The following is a 20,299-nucleotide window of genomic DNA, read 5'->3' as shown; positions in this document are numbered from 1 at the left end:
CTTGAAATGAACACATCTCAGTGGTTCTTGTTATTACGTCTGTAGCCCTATTAATTCAATCCCTGAAAGAATGTTGCATTATTTAGTCTGTTTATCTCTGTTATAGAGGACCTAATATGCAAAACCAACTTATCTTACAAATTGGTTCCCGTTTTTGTGTTTTCGTGCTGGATAAAACTGTACATACTGCATGTAGGGATGATGTTTGACAAGAAATGATCGAGTTCCAGCCCATTATCGAATCCTCTTATCGAACCGATTCCTTATCGATTCTCTTATGGAATCCAGATAGGTTGTTGTATATGGGAAAAAAACACAATATTTGGTTTAACAAAAGCTCACTTTTATTTTATAAGAAAAAAATAAAATAAAAAAAATAAATAAATATTGACTGTTACCCCCCTAAAAATATATATATATATATATTGACTCTATTTTAAGTGTCCCGGTAAGGTATATTCAGGTGTACTGGAGAGGAAGCTACGCCGGATAGTCGAACCTCGGATTCAGGAGGAACAGTGTGGTTTTCATCCTGGTCGTGCAACTGTGGACCAGCTCTATACTCTGGGCAGGGTCCTTGAGGGTGCATGGGAGTTTGCCCAACCAGTCTACATGTGCTTTGTGGACTTGGAGAAGGCATTCGACCGTGTCCCTCGGGAGGTCCTATGGGGAGTGCTCAGAGAGTATGGGGTATCGGACTGTCTGATTGTGGCTGTCCGCTCCCTGTATGATCAGTGTCAGAGCTTGGTCCGCATTGCCGGCGGTAAGTCGGAGACGTTTCCTAGTGAGGGTTGGACTCTGCCAAGGCTGCCCTTTGTCACCCATTCTGTTCATAACTTTTATGGACAGAATTTCTAGGCGCAGTCAAAGCGTTGAGGGGATCCGGTTTGGTGGCTGCATGATTAGGTCTCTGCTTTTTGCAGATGATGTGGTCCTGATGCCTTCATCTGGCCAGGATCTTCAGCTCTCACTGGATCGGTTCGCAGCCGAGTGTGAAGCGACTGGGATGAGAATCAGCACCTCCAAGTCCGAGTCCATGGTTCTCGCCCGGAAAAGGGTGGAGTGCCATCTCCGGGTTGGGGAGGAGATCTTGCCCCAAGTGGAGCAGTTCAAGTACCTCGGAGTCTTGTTCACGAGTGAGGGAAGAGTGGATCGTGAGATCGACAGGCGGATCGGTGCGGCGTCTTCAGTAATGCGGACGCTGTATCGATCCGTTGTGGTGAAGAAGGAGCTGAGCCGGAAGGCAAAGCTCTCAATTTACCGGTCGATCTACGTTCCCATCCTCACCTATGGTCATGAGCTTTGGGTTATGACCGAAAGGACAAGATCACGAGTACAAGCGGCCGAAATGAGTTTCCTCCCTTAGAGATAGGGTGAGAAGCTCTGACATCCGGGGGGAGCTCAAAGTAAAGCCGCTGCTCCTCCACATGGAGAGGAGCCAGATGAGGTGGTTCGGGCATCTGGTCAGGATGCCACCCGAACGCCTCCCTAGGGAGGTGTTTAGGGCATGTCCGACCGGTAGGAGGCCGCGGGGAAGACCCAGGACACGTTGGGAAGACTATGTCTCCCGGCTGGCCTGGGAACGCCTCGGGGTCCCACAGGAAGAGCTGAACGAAGTGGCTGGGGAGAGGGAAGTCTGGGCTTCCCCGCTTAGGCTGCTGCCCCCGCGACCCGACCTCGGATAAGCGGAAGAAGATGGATGGATGGATGGGAAGGGATTCGTTCCCAGGGATTCGAATAAAGAACCAACTCTTTTTCTTTACTATAGTGGCTTCGATAACGGGAACCGTTTCTCAAAAAGGGATTCGAACAACCGGGAGAACCGATTTCGAACATCATCCCTAACTGTATGTGCATCAAACACCAAACTCGGCTCTTAAAAAGATGATAGCGCAGACTCCTTACAAGATTAAATGTGAATAATTGAGACATAAACGGCTATAAATAAGAACCACTGGTTTTCCCCGAATATGGAACGTACACAAACTTCCACATCACCAGTTTCCTTCAGCAGGAAAAAAGAATAATTCTGCGGTTTCACAGTCGCAGACCACTCCGACAGCCAATTCTGAAACTAAAAAAAGGGGTTCTATATTTAAAACCCCTCAATTATATTTAATTGCAGAAAAAAAGCTGGCCAATGCTGGCCACATGGACAGAGCCTGTAAACTGAGTTTGCATTATGACCGGCCTCTTTTCACTGGGAGAGGGGAAACCTGAAGCTGAGTGAATAAAAAGGGAGGGTGCATGGGGAGGAACAAAAACGCAAGCCTGGGGATTCAGCTGTGTAGAAGATGAATTAGGGAGAGAAGAAAAGATTGCATAGATTAGAAAGGGGCGAGGGGGGGGGATGGGAGAGAAAAGAAAAATGGAGAAAAACCAAAAAAGGTTCCCCTTTATTCTGTTCCCTATGGCTTGTGGTGCAGGGTTATTTTTAGCAGATGCTACGCGGTGCTGTAAAGGCAATCATCTCTGCTGCGCCACAGTCATTGTGCACACCCTTTGTTGCACAACAATGCCAAAAGTATTTGTCCACCTGCCTTGACTCACATATGAACTTGAAGTGCCATCCCGTTCCTAACCCATAGGGTTCAATATGACACATTTTGCAGCTATTACAGCTTCAACTCTCCTGGAAAGGCTGTCCACAAGGTTGCGGAGTGTGTTTATAGGACTTTTCGACCATTCTTCCAAAAGTGCATTGGTGAGGTCACACACTGATGTTGGTGGAGAAGGACTGGCTCTCAGTCTCCGTTCTAATTCATCCCAAAGGTGTTCTATCGCAGTGGTCCCCAACCACCAGGCCGCGGCCCGGTACCGGTCCGTGGATCGATTGGTGCCGGGCCGCACAAGAAATAAAAAAAAATGTTTTTCTTTTTTTTACATTTTTTATTTTATTAAATCAACATAAAAAACACAAGATACACTTACAATTAGTGCACCAACCCAAACAACCTCCCTACCCCATTTACACTCATTCACACAAAAGGGTTATTAATATTTCTGGTTCCTACATTATATATCAATATAGATCAATACAGTCTACAGGGATACAGTCCGTAAGCACACATGATTGTGTTTTTTTATGACAAAAAAACAGCTACAAAAAGGTTGGGGACCACTGTTCTATCGGGTTCAGGTCAGGACTCTGTGCAGGCCAGTCAAGTTAATCAGAATCAGAATCAGCTTTATTGTCATTACGCAAGGTAACGAGATTGAGGCCATTCCATACAGTGCGATGTGTGCATGCTAGAAAAACAATGTGCAAATATGTAAACATATAAAAAATATAGAAGTGCAATGAATATGGTGTGAAATGAATATATACATGAAAAAACAAAAAACAAAAACAGGGTGGTTGGTGGAATGGGTTATTGCACCGAAGAGAAGGCAGTTATGAGGGACACTGGGGCAGTCCGTTCAGGATGGTTATGGCCCTGGGGAAGAAGCTGTTCTTTAGCCTGTTTGTTTTGGTTTTAATGCACCTGTAGCGCTTCCCAGAGGGCAGCAGGTGGAACAGGTCAGAGCCAGGGTGGGTGCTGTCTTTGATGATGGCACTGGCTCTGTTGAGGCAGTGGGAGGTGTAGATGTCCGTCAGAGAGGGGAGAGGGCGGCCGATGATCTTCTGAGCCGTCTTGACCACTCTTTGCAGCCTCTCCCTGTCTGCTGCAGTGCAGCTGCCGTACCATACCGTAATACAGTAGGTCAGCAGGCTCTCGATGGACGAGCGGTAGAAGGTCAGCAGCAGGTCAGGCTTCAGGTTGTACTTCCCGAGGACTCTAAGGAAGTGTAGCCGCTGCTGAGCCTTCTTGATGATTGATGTGGTGTTGACTGTCCAGGAGAAGTCATTAGAGATGTGGACTCCAAAGTACCTGAAGGTGTGGACCCTCTCTACACGCTTGCCGTTGATGTAGAGGGGGGCAGGGTCGGTGCTGCTCCTCCTGAAGTCGACGATGATCTCTCTGGTCTTGCTGGTGTTGAGAGCGAGGTTGTTCTCCGAAGACCAGGCCGTCAGCTTCAGGACCTCCTCTCTGTAGGCAGCCTCGTCACCCCTGGAGATGAGCCCGACCACTGTGGTATCGTCGGCGAACTTGACGGTAAGGTTGTCACTGTGGGCCGGACTGCAGTCATGGGTGTAAAGGCAGTAGAGGAGGGGGCTCAGCACACAGCCCTGTGGGGAGCCGATGCTCAGCGTGCGGGAGGATGAGAGGTGCGGGCCAAGTCTCACATTCTGGGGTCGGTCCGTTAGGAAGTCCCTTATCCAGGCGTTTGTGAGATGGGGGAGGCCAAGAGTGTCCAGTTTATTGCAGAGTCTGTCCGGGATTATTGTATTGAAGGCAGAGCTATAGTCCACAGAGAGCATCCGGACGTAGCTCTGCTGCTGCTCCAGGTGGTTCAGAGCAGAGTGGAGAGCAACAGCTTCTTTATGGACCTTGATTTGTGCACTGAATTACCATGAATTAATTTACGTGAACCCCGACTTAAACAAGTTGAAAAACTTATTTGGGTGTTACCATTTAGTGGTCAATTGTACAAAATATGTCATGTACTGTGCAATCTACTAATAAAAGTATCACTCAATCACAAAAAACTGGTGCACAGTCATGTTGGAAGAGGAAGGGGCCCGCTCCAAACTGTTCCCACAAGGTTGGGAGCATGGAATTGTCCAAAATGTTTTTGGTATCCTGGAGCATTCAAAGTTCCTTTCACTGGAACTAAGGGACCAAGCCCAACTCCTGAAAAACAACCCCACACCATAATTCCTCCTCCACCAAATTTCACACTCGGCACAATGCGGTCCGAAATGCGGCGTTCTCCTGGCAACCTCCAAACCCAGACTGGTCCATCCGATTGCCAGGTGGAAAAGCGTGATTCATCAGTCCAGAGAACGCATCTCCACTGCTGTGGAGTCCACTGCATCCGACGCTTTGCTTTGGACTTGGTGATGTATGGCTTAGATTAAGCTGCTCGGCCATGGAAACCCATTCCATGGAACTCTCTGCGTACTGTACGTGGGCTAATTGGAAGGTCACATGACGTTTGGACCTCTTTAGCAACTGACTGTGCAGAAAATCTTTGCACTATGCCAGGGGTCGGCAACCTTTACCAGTCAAAGAGCAATTTTGACCAGTTTCACAAATTAAAGACAACAATGGGAGCCACAAAAATTTTTGGAAATTTAAAATGAAATAACACTGCGCATTAAGTATTTTTATTGCTTTGTGCTATATATAAACCACTGAAACCAGGGGTCTCAGACACGCTGCCCATACCTTAATATGGAACTTGAATGCTGGTGCGGCACGTGGGTTTTATGTGAATGGCGCTTGTCAGCGTCATGCGTGCCGTGATGGTACAGCAAATAACACCCACTACAACCAGCGTGCCTGATCAGCCACACGTTGTACGGGGCTTCAGCTTGCACACGTAGGTGACAGCAAGCCATACTTGGTCAACAACCACACAGGTTACACTGACGGTGGCGGTATATAAAAAAAAAAACTTTAACACTCTTACTAATAATGCGCCACACTGTGAACCCACACCAAACAAGAATGACAAACACATTTCGGGAGAACATCTGCACCGTAACACAACATAAACACAACAGGACAAATACCCAGAATCCAATGCAGCCCTGACTCTTCCGGGCTACATTATACACTCCCGCTACCAAACCCCGCCCACCTCAACCGACGCACAGAGGGGGGTGGGGTTGATGTGTGAGGGGGCAGGGTTGGGGTGGGGGCGGGGTTTGGTGGTAGCAGGAGTGTATAATGTAGCCCGGAAGAGTCAGGGCTGCATGGGATTCTGGGTATTTGTTCTGTTGTGTTTATGTTGTGTTAAGGTGCAGATATTCTCCCGAAATGTGTTTGTCATTCTTGTTTGGTATTGGTTCAAAGTGTGGCGCATTATTAGTAAGAGTGTTAAAGTTGTTTTATATGGTCACCGTCAGTGTAACCTGTGTGGCTGTTGACCAAGTATGCCTTGCTGTCACTTACGTGTGCAAGCAGAAGATGCATACTGCATAACAAGTGGTTGGGCTGGCAAGTTGTTAATACAGATTGTAGAGGGCGCCAAATGCTTTATCATCATGGCACGCCCTTATTATAACTGTAAGGGTTGAAAATCGGAGAATATTAATCCCGGGAGATTTCTGCGAGAGGCATTGAAATCTGGAAGTCTCCCGGGAAAATGGGGGGGTCGGCAAGTAAGCTGCTGAGCCGCATCAGAGTGATCAAAGAGCCGCATGCGGCTCCGGAGCCGCGGGTTGCCGACCCCTGCACTATGCGCTATAGCATCCGCTGACCCCTCTCTGTCAGTTTACGTGGCCTACCGCTTGGTGGCTGAGTTGCTGTTGTTCCCAAACTCTTCACTTTTCTTATAATAAAGCCGACAGTTGACTTTGGAATATTTAGGAGCGAGGAAATTTCACGACTGGATTTGTTGCACAGGTGGCATCCTGTGACAGTTCCATGCTGGAAATCACTGAGAGCGGCCCGTTCTTTCACAAATGTTTGTAGAAACAGTCTCCATGCCTAAGTGCTTGATTTGATACACCTGTGACCTGATTCTGATCAATTGGATGGGTGGCCAAATACTTTACTGTATACCTTTTTTATACCGGAAAAAAACAAATTCCTAGAAACTATTGCATTTGCAATACAGATCAAAGAAAGTATGAGCGATTTTAAATGTGAGATTCATCCCCCACACACACAGACAAAACCCCGTCAACAAATAGTTGGAGATCATGGCTGGATGAACACAAACAACTTTAAAAACAATCCTGTTTTCAATTGTAATGTAACACCTCTCTTGGGTTGGTGTACGCTATCCACGACTGTACTCAGCAGAGCGAAACAGGTCAGGCTTTTTGAAAAGGGTCACATGTTTCCCGAACACAGACAAAACACCTCTTCTCAGATGGCAATGATAAGTGAGTCACTGTCCCACATTGGGATGGCCAACAATGCATTTAAAGTAGTAGATAAAGAAATAAATTAGTGCGTTTAAAGGGGAACATTATCACAATTTCAGAAGGGTTAAAACCATTAAAAATCAGTTCCCAGTGGCTTATTATATTATTATATATTACCCATCACGCAATATCCCTAAAAAAAGCTTCAAAGTGCCTGATTTTAACCACCCGTCCATTTTCCTGTGACGTCACATAGTGAAGCCAACACAAACAAACATGGCGGAAAGAACAGCAAGCTATAGCGACATTAGCTCGGATTCAGACTCGGATTTCAGCGGCTTAAGCGATTCAACAGATTACGCATGTATTGAAACGGATGGTTGTAGTGTGGAGGCAGGTAGCGAAAACGAAATTGAAGAAGAAACTGAAGCCATATCGGTTTGAACCGTATGCAAGCGAAACCCACGAAAACGACACGACAGCCAGCGACACGGGAGAAAGCGAGGACGAATTCGGCGATCGCCTTCTAACCAACGATTGGTATGTGTTTGTTTGGCATTAAAGGGAACTAAAAACTATGAACTAGGTTTACAGCATATGAAATACATTTGGCAACAACATGCACTTTGAGAGTGCAGACAGCCCAGTTTTCATCAATTAATATATTCTGTAGACATACCCTGATCCGCGCTCTTTCCCTGAAAGCTGATCAGTCCAGTTTTGGAGTTGATGTCAGCAGGCCAGGGAAGCTAGGGTCGATAGGGGGTTTAGCTCGCTCGTCTGCGGGAACAAACTGCCGCCATTGCTTGCCGTGCTACCGAGGTCCTTTGTCCCTGAATTGCTCACACACTCCGGCAGATTCAATGGGGGTCTGGCGGCAGATTTCTTTGACTTTATCGTTGGAAATGCATCTGCTTTGAGTGTCGCAGGATATCCACACATTCTTGCCATCTCTGTCGTAGCATAGCTTTCGTGGGTAAAGTGTGCGGAACAAACGTCCAATTTCTTGCCACTTTCGCATCTTTGGGCCACTGGTGCAACTTGAATCCGTCCCTGTTCGTGTTGTTACACCCTCCGACAACACACCGACGAGGCATGATGTCTCCAAGGTACGGAAAACAGTCGAAAAAAACGGAAAATAAAAGAGCTGATTTGACTCGGTGTTTGAGAAAATGGCGGATTGCTTCCCGATGTGACGTCACGTTGAGCGAGAGCGAATAATAGAAAGGCGTTTAATTCGCCAAAATCCACTCATTTAGAATTCGGAAATCGGTTAAAAAAATATATGGTCTTTTTTCTGCAACATCAAGGTACCGTATTTTCCGCACTATTAGCCGCACCTAAAAACCACAAATTTACTCAAAAGCTGACAGTGCGGCTTATAACCCGGTGCGCTTTATATATGGATTAATATTAAGATTCATTTTCATAAAGTTTCGGTCTCGCAACTACGGTAAACATCCGCCATCTTTTTTCCCCGTAGAAGAGGAAGTGCTTCTTCTTCTACGCAAGCAACCGCCAAGGTAAGCACCCGCCCCCATAGAACAGGAAGCGCTTCTTCTTCTACTGTAAGCAACCACCCGCCCGCGTAGAAGAAGAAGAAGCGCGCGGATATTACGTTTCATTTCCTTTGTGTGTTTACATCTGTAAAGACCACAAAATGGCTCCTACTAAGCGACAGGTTTCTGGTTCATGAAAAGACGCAATCTCTCCATCCGCACACGGACTACTATTTCACAGCAACTGCCTAAAGACTTTCAAGAAAAGCTGGCTACTTTCCGTGCATATTGTAAAAACAAGATAGCTGAAAAAAAGATCCGGCCAGAGAACATTATCAACATGGACGAGGTTCCACTGACTTTTGATATTCCTGTGAACCGCACTGTGGATACAACGGGAGCACGTACGGTGAATATTCGCACCACAGGGAATGAGAAGTCGTCCTTCACTGTGGTTCTAGCTTGCCATGCTAATGGCCAGAAACTTCCACCCATGGTGATATTCAAAAGGAAGACCTTGCCAAAAGAGACCTTTCCAGCCGGCGTCATCATAAAAGCTAACTCGAAGGGATGGATGGATGAAGAAAAGATGAGCGAGTGGTTAAGGTAAGTTTACGCGAAGAGGCCGGGTGGCTTTTTTCACGCAGCTCCGTCCATGTTGATATACGACTCCATGCGCGCCCACATCACGCTGGTTTTTAATATATTATTAAAGTATGACTGACCTATCTGACTGTTTTTTTGACATTCCTTTAGCGCAGTTAGATGCGGCTTATAACACGGGGCGGCTTATAGGTGGACAAAGTTTTGAAATATGCCGTTCATTGAAGGCGCGGCTTATAACCCAGGGCGCCTTATGGTGCGGAAAATACGATATATATTGACGCTTACATAGGTCTGGTGATAATGTTCCCCTTTAAAGGCAATTAATTTAAGTAGTATTATTTACTTTTAAAAACTCACATAAACATGTCAAGTTAAATTATAGCACAAATACACATGCCATTGATTGTCAAGAAAACCAATTCATACTTATACTTAAGATTAGGATTACTCACCAGTGATGAGCTCTCGAACCTCCATGTCATTGGTCTTCCTCAAGAGGCGGACGAGGGCAGGAATTCCGTCACAGTTTTTGATCGCCACCTTATTGTCATTGTCCTTGCCATAAGAGATGTTGCGCAGGGCACCGCAGGCCTTGCGATGGACCTCAGACTTGGGGTGGTCCAGGAGCCCCACCAGGACCGGGATTCCTTTGAGGTGACGCACGTCCTTTTTGATTTTGTCATTTTCATAGCACAGGTGCTGCAAATAAGCTGCGGCATTGGATTTGACGGGGTCGATGGGGTGGGCCAACATGGCGATGACTTCTGGGAGGTCTGGGTCACGCCAGCGTGGATCCTTACGGATGCTGTCGATCGAGGGCGAGCGCCGACCGCCCATGCGGTCCAGACTGGCCATGCTACCCCGCTCTGGCTGGGCCAGTGGCGCAGAATATATGCCCTGGATGTAAGGGTGGCGTTCATCGATCAGCTCTGTGTCAATGGGTTCATCTGGGTAGCCTCTAAAAAAACAGAGAGAGAGAGAGAACAATGAAGTTGAGAGAGATGGGGGCCTGAACACCGGGCGACTAACTTTTGTCTGACAGCAGAATTTAGTAGTTCGAGAGAAAGGCAACCGATGCCACTGAAAAAAGTAGGGTGAATGAGAGGTGAAACAAAACAATGTCGGTGATAGGAAGACGCGTTTGGCATGAAAAGCACACACACACACACACACACACACACACACACACACACACACACACACACACACACACACACACACACACATACACACACACACACACACTTGTATTTATTACCTTCTTGCGACCTGAGAAAAATGCCTACCTCTTTAGGACCACCCTTTTAGATGTATAAAGATGTGTATTTACAACATTGATAATACATACATACTATGCAAATATATACAAAAAATAAATCATTTAGTTTTTTTGTTTTTTTTTGTAATTGGTTTTTAATTTTCCTTATTTACTGCAAGTTTTTACAGTATGTCTCTATATACATATTTATTTTATTAATTTTTTTAAATTTAAATGTCTTACACACGTGTTATCACATATGTTAGCCAGAGGGGGAGCACTTCAAATTTTCACACACACTTGTTATTTCATATGTTATTTCAAATTGTGATAATGTTCCCCTTTAAATACTGATCTTTACGTAACAAAATACATTTCTATTTGTGAATGGAATGTGTCTATCAAGTGAAAACATACAGGTCACACACATTGCAGTGTGTTTAGGTAAGTATAAACGGCACCAATTAGTGGAGGTCCTGGCGCAGTTGTGGCAATTTCGAGGACTTTGTGCAACCGGACTCGGAGTCAACATTTCCTTCACGAAATAATGTTGTGTAGGAGTTCAAGAAAGAAGAGGGCAATGATTTTGGAGGAGTCAGAGGCAGGAGTCGTGCTACATGATGCTACATACAATTATTCTTTGTCTCTCTTCAGTTATTTACAGCATTGGAGAGATTCCTTGCCTCAGGAGCACAAGAAAATATCTGCCATCCAAGAATCACGAACCCTATGATATCCCCAGAGTGAACTTTCCCCTCAGAGCACAGAATAACATGCAGTTAATAAGAAAAAAAACCAACAACTTTTTATCTCTACAGTACATCTCTCAGGCGTTCACTACGAGCTTTACTTTCCTTAGGGCTGGGAGTCCATCCATCCATCCATCTTCTTCCGCTTATCCGAGGTCGGGTCGCGGGGGCAGCAGCCTAAGCAGGGAAGCCCAGACTTCCCTCTCCCCAGCCACTTCGTCCAGCTCTTCCTGTGGGACCCCGAGGCGTTCCCAGGCCAGCCGGGAGACATAGTCTTCCCAACGTGTCCTGGGTCTTCCCCGCGGCCTCCTACCGGTCGGACGTGCCCTAAACACCTCCCTAGGGAGGCGTTCGGGTGGCATCCTGACCAGATGCCCGAACCACCTCATCTGGCTCCTCTCGATGTGGAGGAGCAGCGGCTTTAGTTTGAGCTCCTCCCGGATGACAAGAGCTTCTCACCCTATCTCTAAGGGAGAGCCCCACCACCCGGCGGAGGAAACTCATTTCGGCCGCTTGTACCCGTGATCTTGTCCTTTCGGTCATAACCCAAAGCTCATGGCCATAGGTGAGGATGGGAACGTAGATTGACCGGTAAATTGAGAGCTTTGCCTTCTGGCTCAGCTCCTTCTTCACCACAACGGATCGATACAGCGTCCGCATTACTGAAGACGCCGCACCGATCCGCCTGTCGATCTCACGATCCACTCTTCCCTCACTCGTGAACAAGACTCCGAGGTACTTGAAGTCCTCCACTTGGGGCAAGATCTCCTCCCCAACCCGGAGATGGCACTCCACCCTTTTCCGGGCGAGAACCATGGACTCGGACTTGGAGGTGCTGATTCTCATCCCAGTCGCTTCACACTCGGCTGCGAACCGATCCAGTGAGAGCTGAAGATCCTGGCCAGATGAAGCCATCAGGACCATATCATCTGCAAAAAGCAGAGACCTAATCCTGCAGCCACCAAACCAGATCCCCTCAACGCCTTGACTGCGCCTAGAAATTCTGTCCATAAAAGTTATGAACAGAATCGGTGACAAAGGGCAGCCTTGGCGGAGTCCAACCCTCACTGGAAACGTGTCCGACTTACTACCGGCAATGCGGACCAAGCTCTGGCACTGATCATACTGGGAGCGGACTGCCACAATCAGACAGTCCGATACCCCATACTCTCTGAGCACTCCCCACAGGACTTCCCGAGGGACACGGTCGAATGCCTTCTCCAAGTCCACAAAACACATGTAGACTGGTTGGGCAAACTCCCATGCACCCTCAAGGACCCTGCCGAGAGTATAGAGCTGGTCCACAGTTCCACGACCAGGACGAAAACCACACTGTTCCTCCTGAATCCGAGGTTCGACTATCCGGCGTAGCTGGGAGTCTTCAGCCATATTTAGCCTGGCATAGTGTCAGTGATGAAAGTATGGCATTAAAAGCAATCACCAAGATCAATAATAAAACGAGATTTTTGGGCAGGATTTCTGCGTTTATCAACAGATACACTTAAGACCCTTGCCGGTGCCTTCATACAGTGTCAGTATCCCCAAGCCACTAAAAACGAAACTGCAAACTTCCCAAAACAAGCTGGTAAGACTCCTACTCAACCTCCTGTACAGGACTCACCCAACTCAAGCCCACTTTACCAAATTGGGACGGCTTAGAGTTGAGGAAAGAGTACACCAAATCGCAATGTGCCTGGTATTCAAAATACTCAGAAACTATCCCCAAGTACCTGTCCAACTATTTCACCAGAGTAAGTGATGCTCACAGGTACTACACCAGAGGGAGTTCCTCAGACTTGGTCCCCCCCAAATTCAAGACTCTCATGGGAAAAAATGCATTCTACTATTTTGCCACCACACAGTGGAATGCACTGCCAACAGACCTTAAAATTCCAACTTCCCTACTAAATTTTAAAACTGCCATAAAATCATGGCTTAGCTCAACCTCTACCTGATCTGAATCAAAATTGATCCCCAGCAACTTTTCGAAGCATCAAACAGGTTTATATGTGGTTATAGTGTATATATATTTATATGTGGTTATAGTATATATATATATATATATATATATATATATATATATATATATATATATATATATATATATATATATATATATATATATATATATATATATATATCAGTGACGTGCAGTCACTAGAGGCAGATGAGGCCCCGCCTCACCTGCCATCATGGAAAGAAAAAAAAATGTAAAAAGAAAAAAAATTAATCAAATTGTTAAATGTATCCAGTGATTATACTATAAAGTTATTTTCCATTTAACTTCACCAGTTTTAGATTATTTGTATTCAAAATTGCTGAATTTTCACATTTGCCGTTCAAATACTGAGAAGAGACGGTGCGGTGATCAGCAGCCAGTTGAGGCACGTCACTCAGTGCCTCAACATGGATTGCGGACTCGGCTAACTGCTGGCCTGCTGTGCAGTGAGACCGTATTGCTATATGAACTATATTATACATTTCCATAGTTTAGTTAGCTGAGGTATATAATGTACAGTGTATTTTGTCAACAACTGTATGTGTGTAACGTATTTCTTGTGCTGAGCGATCATAAAACTGCTGCGAAGACGCACTGTGTGAGGCTCGCAGTAATCCCGCCTCCTGGTGGTAGAGAATGCACACCCGCCGTAGAATGCACCCCCTGACGGGAGTGTTATATCAACTAAAGCCCACACTTAAACTTTCCACGTGCAAGATTGAATCTATTTAAAAAAGTTATTTAATAAGAAGCCAAAAAGTGCAAAAACAATAATGTTCGTGTTGGAGGAGTTGTGAATGACTGCAGGGCCACAACATTAGGTACACCTGCAGACTGCAGCACGGATTTCATATTTCACTCATTCACAACTCCTCCAACACGAACATTATTGTTTTTGCACTTTTTGGCTTCTTATTGAGCTGCTGCATTTTTTGGTTGGGTTGTTTATTTCTTTTGAGTAACTTACTTCTACATTTGTAAAAGGGGAGGAATGTAATAGAGTGATCTATGTTTGTCTGTTGCCATCTCCTGGTGAATGTTGGCTATAGCGTACTGTGGTTACTTTTTGGTTTGCCAACGATTTACGTGGTGTTGTGCACCTGACGTCAAGTGTGTGAGTCTGTTCTGAAGTCTACAGTAAAGAGACGTACTTTATCACCTCGCCTGGTTATTGCCTTTAGTGTATATACCCCCCCCCACCCCATGTTTTGTATATATTGTTTTTCAAATCACCTGACATGTATACTGTGTATATGTACATCATTTATAATAACAATAATAATAATAATAATAATAATAGATTTTATTTGTAAAAAGCACTTTCCATTGAGTAAACAACCTCAAATCGCTACAATGTATTAAAAAAATCAAATCAAATAAAAATAAAAAGATAATAAAAATTAAAAAAAATAAAAACTAGAACAGCCTAATAGTTAGAATTATTATGCATATATCTAAAAAAAAATGTTTTTTTAAAAAGAAGGGTTTTTAAGCCTTTTTTAAAAGCATCCACAGTCTGTGGTGCCCTCAGGTGGTCAGGGAGAGCGTTCCACAGACTCACATTGATTTATCCATTTTTTTAACATATTTTTTTATATACATGTTACAGGTTATATATTTATTTTATTATTGAATGTATCAAATGTGATGAATATTTAATGGACCGCAACGGAAACAAGCCTTTTGGCTTTTTGTGCCATCCATTTGCCTTTTTAAAGCATTACATGGATTCAATTCTTTAAGACGTCAATAAACTTCTCAATCCATCAATCAGTAAGCGTTGTTCTCTGGGGAATGGAAAGGGGGAGTCGACTCTGAAACAATGTATTAAGGCTGAAACGACGCGTCGACGTAGTCGACGTCATCGGTTACGTAAATACGTCGACGCCGTTTTTGTGCGTCGGCGCGTCGCATATTTACGTCACTCTACTTTACTGTCATGGCGGAGCGCAAAGCAGACGATGCGAGCGAGGGGAAAAAAGCACGCCAAAAGTCGTCAAAAGTGTGGGAGGATTTCTATAAACGGCCTAATAATGTTGTTGTATGCACACTGTGTCGAGCGGAAATGGCCTATCATAGCAGCACAACGGCTATGAACGAACATTTGAAAAGAAAACCCCCGACAGCGTTCTTGCCATCACCATCAACAAGTCAATCGTCCGCGTGCGTATACGTTGTCATTATTACACAAAAACATGAATGTGTCATTTGTATCTGTGTTGTAAATTCATAAACTAAAGCACCGTTTCGCTCTGAGAGGCGCGTTTGGCGTGCCTGTTCAGTGTTTACAAAGACGCGCTCCTCTTTAACGCTGTGGAGAGGCGGCGGCGGCGAGCGAGCGGCGAGGCGGGGCGCGCCGGGAGCGACGCCGCAATCGTGCCCAGGTGCGCGATCTGCGCAGTTGGAAGAGAAAAGACTTTGTGTAAAATTAAAAGATTGTAAACCTGGCAAAGCCGTCTGCCGTTCAGTCTGTCGGTCCTGAAAGAACCCCACGGCACAAGACGTGTCACAAACGCTAACGTTAATTAGTTGTGCAAATACCTTTTACAACATTAACAGTTACATATACGATGTACAAACCAACAATTAACTTTCACTTTAATCATACTATCATTGTTGTGTTATTAAGCAAAATAAGCAATACTTTTACTTTTGTTGAAATGTTTACACTGTACACTTTTTTGTATTGGATGTTTAGCTTTATTTTTGCACATTTTAGCAAATAAGCAATACTTTTACTTTTGTTGAAATGTTTACACTTGTTACAGAATATTTCCGTTTTGCACTTTTTTGTATTGGATGTTTATCTTTATTTTTGCACATTTTAAAGCAAAATAAGCAATACTTTTACTTTTGAAATGCTTATACTATTCCAGAATATTAAGATTTGTACTTGATGTTTACTTTTGTATTTGCACATTAAAAAGCAAATAAGCTACTTTTAATTTTGTTAAATGTTAAAAGTTTTAAATGTTTACATTGTTACAGAATATTTTGTCATGTTGTTGTCAATGTTGACTGAGTGGCCATACTTTTTTTTTTGTAAATAAAAGCCATGCCTTTTGAAAAAACTGGCCTACATTTATTTTTTCCTCTTCATTTTAAATTAAAAAAAAATCGGTAAAAGGAAAAATAATCTATAGATTAATCGAAAAAAATAATCTATAGATTAACCGATTAATCGAAAAAATAATCTATAGATTAATCGATAGAAAAATAATCGTTAGCTGCAGCCCTACAATGTATCATATCAAAGTGTGCACTTTATTCTCAAGAGGTAGTCACATTGAGTCCCTTATTATCTAGCATTGACACATTATTTGTACAGTATATGTGGTGCAGGAAATAATCTGTTATTTCTCTTGTAATATTTGGATGGAGGTGGGCAGGACATGGTAAGCAGATTGTTGCAAAAACATTTGATATTAAACCACTTCCTTTCCCTTTTAGACCCATGTAGTAAAATTTGTGCTAAAGACTTTAATTAGGGTGGAACTTCGTTTAGAATCCTCCTTTCCACTCTGCAGCTTGAGACTTGTTTATCTTCGTTACTTTATCCATATGGTGCCTTCTCGTCTTTGACGGTTAGCGGTTTGGTGGTGCAACAAAATGCTGGCCATTGGCCGTGGTTGACACGGGATTCTAGTGAGAGCTCTAATTTTAATGAGTTTTATGTTAATTATGTGTTTCCATAGTCCTTTGCTGGCATGCTGGGTCGGGGGGGAGGAGAGCTCCAAGTGCTAACTTGCCACAGCTCTTCTGTATTCCTCTGATTATACTTCTCTTTGGGGAGCCTGCAGTAACACATTGGCGTGTACGGTAAGACAATTGATACAATGCAAACTGGGGGAGGAACCGCAGAGAAACAATGTAATGAATTTCCAATTCAGCTTGGGAAAAAGACTGCGGTACTAGAGAATGAAGGAGGCACCGTGTCAGCCGAAGTGCTTGAAGCATGCAACAGGAACCAAGAGAACAGAACGAGAATGGCAAACTTTGGGTGTCCCTGGCAACATTAAGTGCAGCTTTGGATCGGCACCAAAGTGTACAACGTCACAGGTATGACAGGTACCTTTACATTTTGTCATTAAAGGGGAACTGCACTGTTTTTGGAATTTTGCCTATTGTTCACGATCATTATGAAAGACATGACGACGGATATATATATATTTTTTTTTTAATGCATTCTAACTATCCATCCATCCATTCAGGGTTGCGGGGGGTGCAGGAGCCTACACGGGGTACACCCTGAACAAGTCGCCACCTCATCACAGGGCCAACACAGATAGACATTCTAAGTATCCATCCATCCATCCATCTTCTTCCGCTTATCCAAGGTCGGGTCGCGGGGGCAGCAGCTTAAGCAGGGAAGCCCAGACTTTCCTCTCCCCAGCCACTTTGTCCAGCTCCTCCCGGGGGATCCCGAGGCGTTCCCAGGCCAGCCGGGAGACATAGTCTTCCCAACGTGTCCTGGGTCTTCCCCGCGGCCTCCTACCGGTCGGACGTGCCCTAAACACCTCCCGAGGGAGGCGTTCGGGTGGCATCCTGACCAGATGCCCGAACCACCTCATCTGGCTCCTCTCGATGTGGAGGAGCAGTGGCTTTACTTTGAGCTCCCCCCGGATGGCAGAGCTTCTCACCCTATCTCTAAGGGAGAGCCCCGCCACCCGGCGGAGGAAACTCATTTGGGCCGCTTGTACCCGTGATCTTGTCCTTTCGGTCATAACCCAAAGCTCATGACCATAGGTAAGGATGGGAACGTAGATCGACCGGTAAATTGAGAGCTTTGCCTTCCGGCTAAGCTCCTTCTTCACCACAACGGATCGATACAGCGTCCGCATTACTGAAGATGCCGCACCTATCCGCCTGTCGATCTCACGATCCACTTTTCCCTCACTCGTGAACAAGACTCCTAGGTACTTGAACTCCTCCACTTGGGGTAGGGTTACCTCCCCAACCCGGAGATGGCACTCCACCCTTTTCCGGGCGAGAACCATGGACTCGGACTTGGAGGTGCTGATTCTCATCCCAGTCGCTTCACACTCGGCTGCGAACCGATCCAGTGAGAGCTGAAGATCCTGGCCAGATGAAGCCATCAGGACCACATCATCTGCAAAAAGCAGAGACCTAATCCTGCAGCCACCAAACCGGATCCCCTCAACGCCTTGACTGCGCCTAGAAATTCTGTCCATAAAAGTTATGAACAGAATCGGTGACAAAGGGCAGCCTTGGCGGAGTCCAACCCTCACTGGAAACGTGTCCGACTTACTGCCGGCAATGCGGACCAAGCTCTGGCACTGATCATACAGGGAGCGGACTGCCACAATCAGACAGTCCGATACCCCATACTCTCTGAGCACTCCCCACAGGACCTCCCGAGGGACACGGTCAAATGCCTTCTCCAAGTCCACAAAGCACATGTAGACTGGTTGGGCAAACTCCCATGCACCCTCAAGGACCCTGCCGAGAGTATAGAGCTGGTCCACAGTTCCACGACCAGGACGAAAACCACACTGTTCCTCCTGAATCCGAGGTTCGACTATCCGGCGTAGCCTCCTCTCCAGTACACCTGAATAGACCTTACCGGGAAGGCTGAGGAGTGTGATCCCACGATAGTTAGAACACACCCTCCGGTTCACCTTCTTAAAGAGAGGAACCACCACCCCGGTCTGCCAATCCAGAGGTACCGCCCCCGATGTCCACGCGATGCTGCAGAGTCTTGTCAACCAAGACAGCCCCAGGGTGCTGGAGCCTACACGGGGTACACCCTGAACAAGTCGCCACCTCATCACAGGGCCAACACAGATAGACATTCTAACTAATTAAATGTAAATAAAGGTCCACTTAAAGCAGAGCCAATGGGATGTCCTCTATTCCGCCCTTAAAACCTAATAAATAATCATTACAAAACCGCCAGCAATACTCCATTTGCATTTCGTGACTTCAATATTCGAGTATTAGTAATGTTGTTATTATAAGCGCTAACGCAGACAAATTATTTATAGCGGTGTCGTTATCACGTGTACACATCACTGAGTGGTCTGCTGCTTTCTTGCTCCATGGAAGTTTATTGTAGATCATAAATCGTGCTTCTCACCTGGATAGAAGAAGGCTGAATAAGTATTCCGACATGCTGGTACACTTTAAAAGCCAAATTACACCCGGAAATGGCAAGAAAAACACGAAAAGACACTTGGTCCCACCCCCCTGTCTCTTCACGAGGATTATGGGTCATTCTTCATCTATACATCCATCCATCCATTTTCTACCGTTTGTCCCTTTCGGTGTCGTGGGGGGTGCTGGAGGCTATTTCAGGACAAAGCTGCACCTCATCACAGGGCCAACACAGATAGACAGACAACATTCACACTCACATTCACACACTAGGGACCATTTAGTGTTGCCAATCAACCTATCCCCAGGTGCATGTCTTTGGAGGTGGGAGGAAGCCGGAGTACCCGGAGGGAACCCACGCAGTCACGGGGAGAACATGCAAACTCCACACAGAAAGATCCCGAGCGCAGGATCGAACTCAGGACTACTCAGGACCTTCGTATTGTGAGGCACCCACACAAACATTCAGTCAGCAATTCGGTACGTTATGGACTCACCCTCATCAAGACACAACAAAATGCACACGACGCAGCCCGGATTCTGAAAGCAATCGACACGGCCATCGAAAAAAGAAAACGGCCGCCACGCGGAACGGAAATCAACCCGCCTTGAGATGAAAGTAAAAGTGAAAACGAGGCCAGAAAACAAGCCAGATGAAGCAACCAAGAGTCCGCTTAACTCCAACACCAAAGAAGACGACCCCAGCGTCCCCAGAACGCAGAAGTAGGAGGACAAAGTCTGTAGGCTGCTGTATGCCGTGTTACAGGCACTGCCATTTGTTGAATGTGTGTAAATAGTTCATGTTTCAATGTCAACGAGTATGACGATCCTCCTGGTAGGGGTGTATCTCTTTATGGAGGATGCCTGTGCGTGACTTTGTGTAACGTAGGGAGACTGGTGCACAGACAGTCACCACACGATTCTTGACAGAATCGGGTCAGGGTCCAGTGGCATGGAGTCCAAGACGACTGGGGGACCCTTTTCTGCTGCAGCCTTCTTCCGCCGTTGTGGTAGTTCTTAAATCTACCGTCTTCCGCCTGCTCCACCGCTGAGGTCTTCACCGTATCCCTGGCTAGGAGGCAGTCAGGTACTAGGCCTTTGCCAAGGGCCACGGGGTAACAGTAGTAACCTCCTAGTGCCCCAAGACCCCAT

The 20,299-nt window shown here is 45.7% G+C and overlaps 1 protein-coding gene across 2 annotated transcripts in view; it reads right to left on the bottom strand.

The window, feature by feature from the left end:
* Window positions 1-20,299, bottom strand: part of LOC133623017 (splicing regulator ARVCF-like) — a 670,015-nt gene that overhangs the window by 168,739 nt on the left and 480,977 nt on the right. For both annotated transcript variants that reach the window (XM_072914236.1, XM_072914237.1), the window contains one exon: window positions 9,480-9,985. In XM_072914236.1, the coding sequence (XP_072770337.1) occupies window positions 9,480-9,985 (506 nt within the window). The remainder of the gene's footprint in view (window positions 1-9,479; window positions 9,986-20,299) is intronic.

Source organism: Nerophis lumbriciformis, linkage group LG12, assembly GCF_033978685.3.
Source record: "Nerophis lumbriciformis linkage group LG12, RoL_Nlum_v2.1, whole genome shotgun sequence".
Classification (NCBI taxonomy): Eukaryota; Metazoa; Chordata; class Actinopteri; order Syngnathiformes; family Syngnathidae; genus Nerophis; species Nerophis lumbriciformis.
The sequence above is the reverse complement of the archived record's forward strand: the minus strand, read 5'-3'. Positions and strand labels throughout refer to the sequence as shown.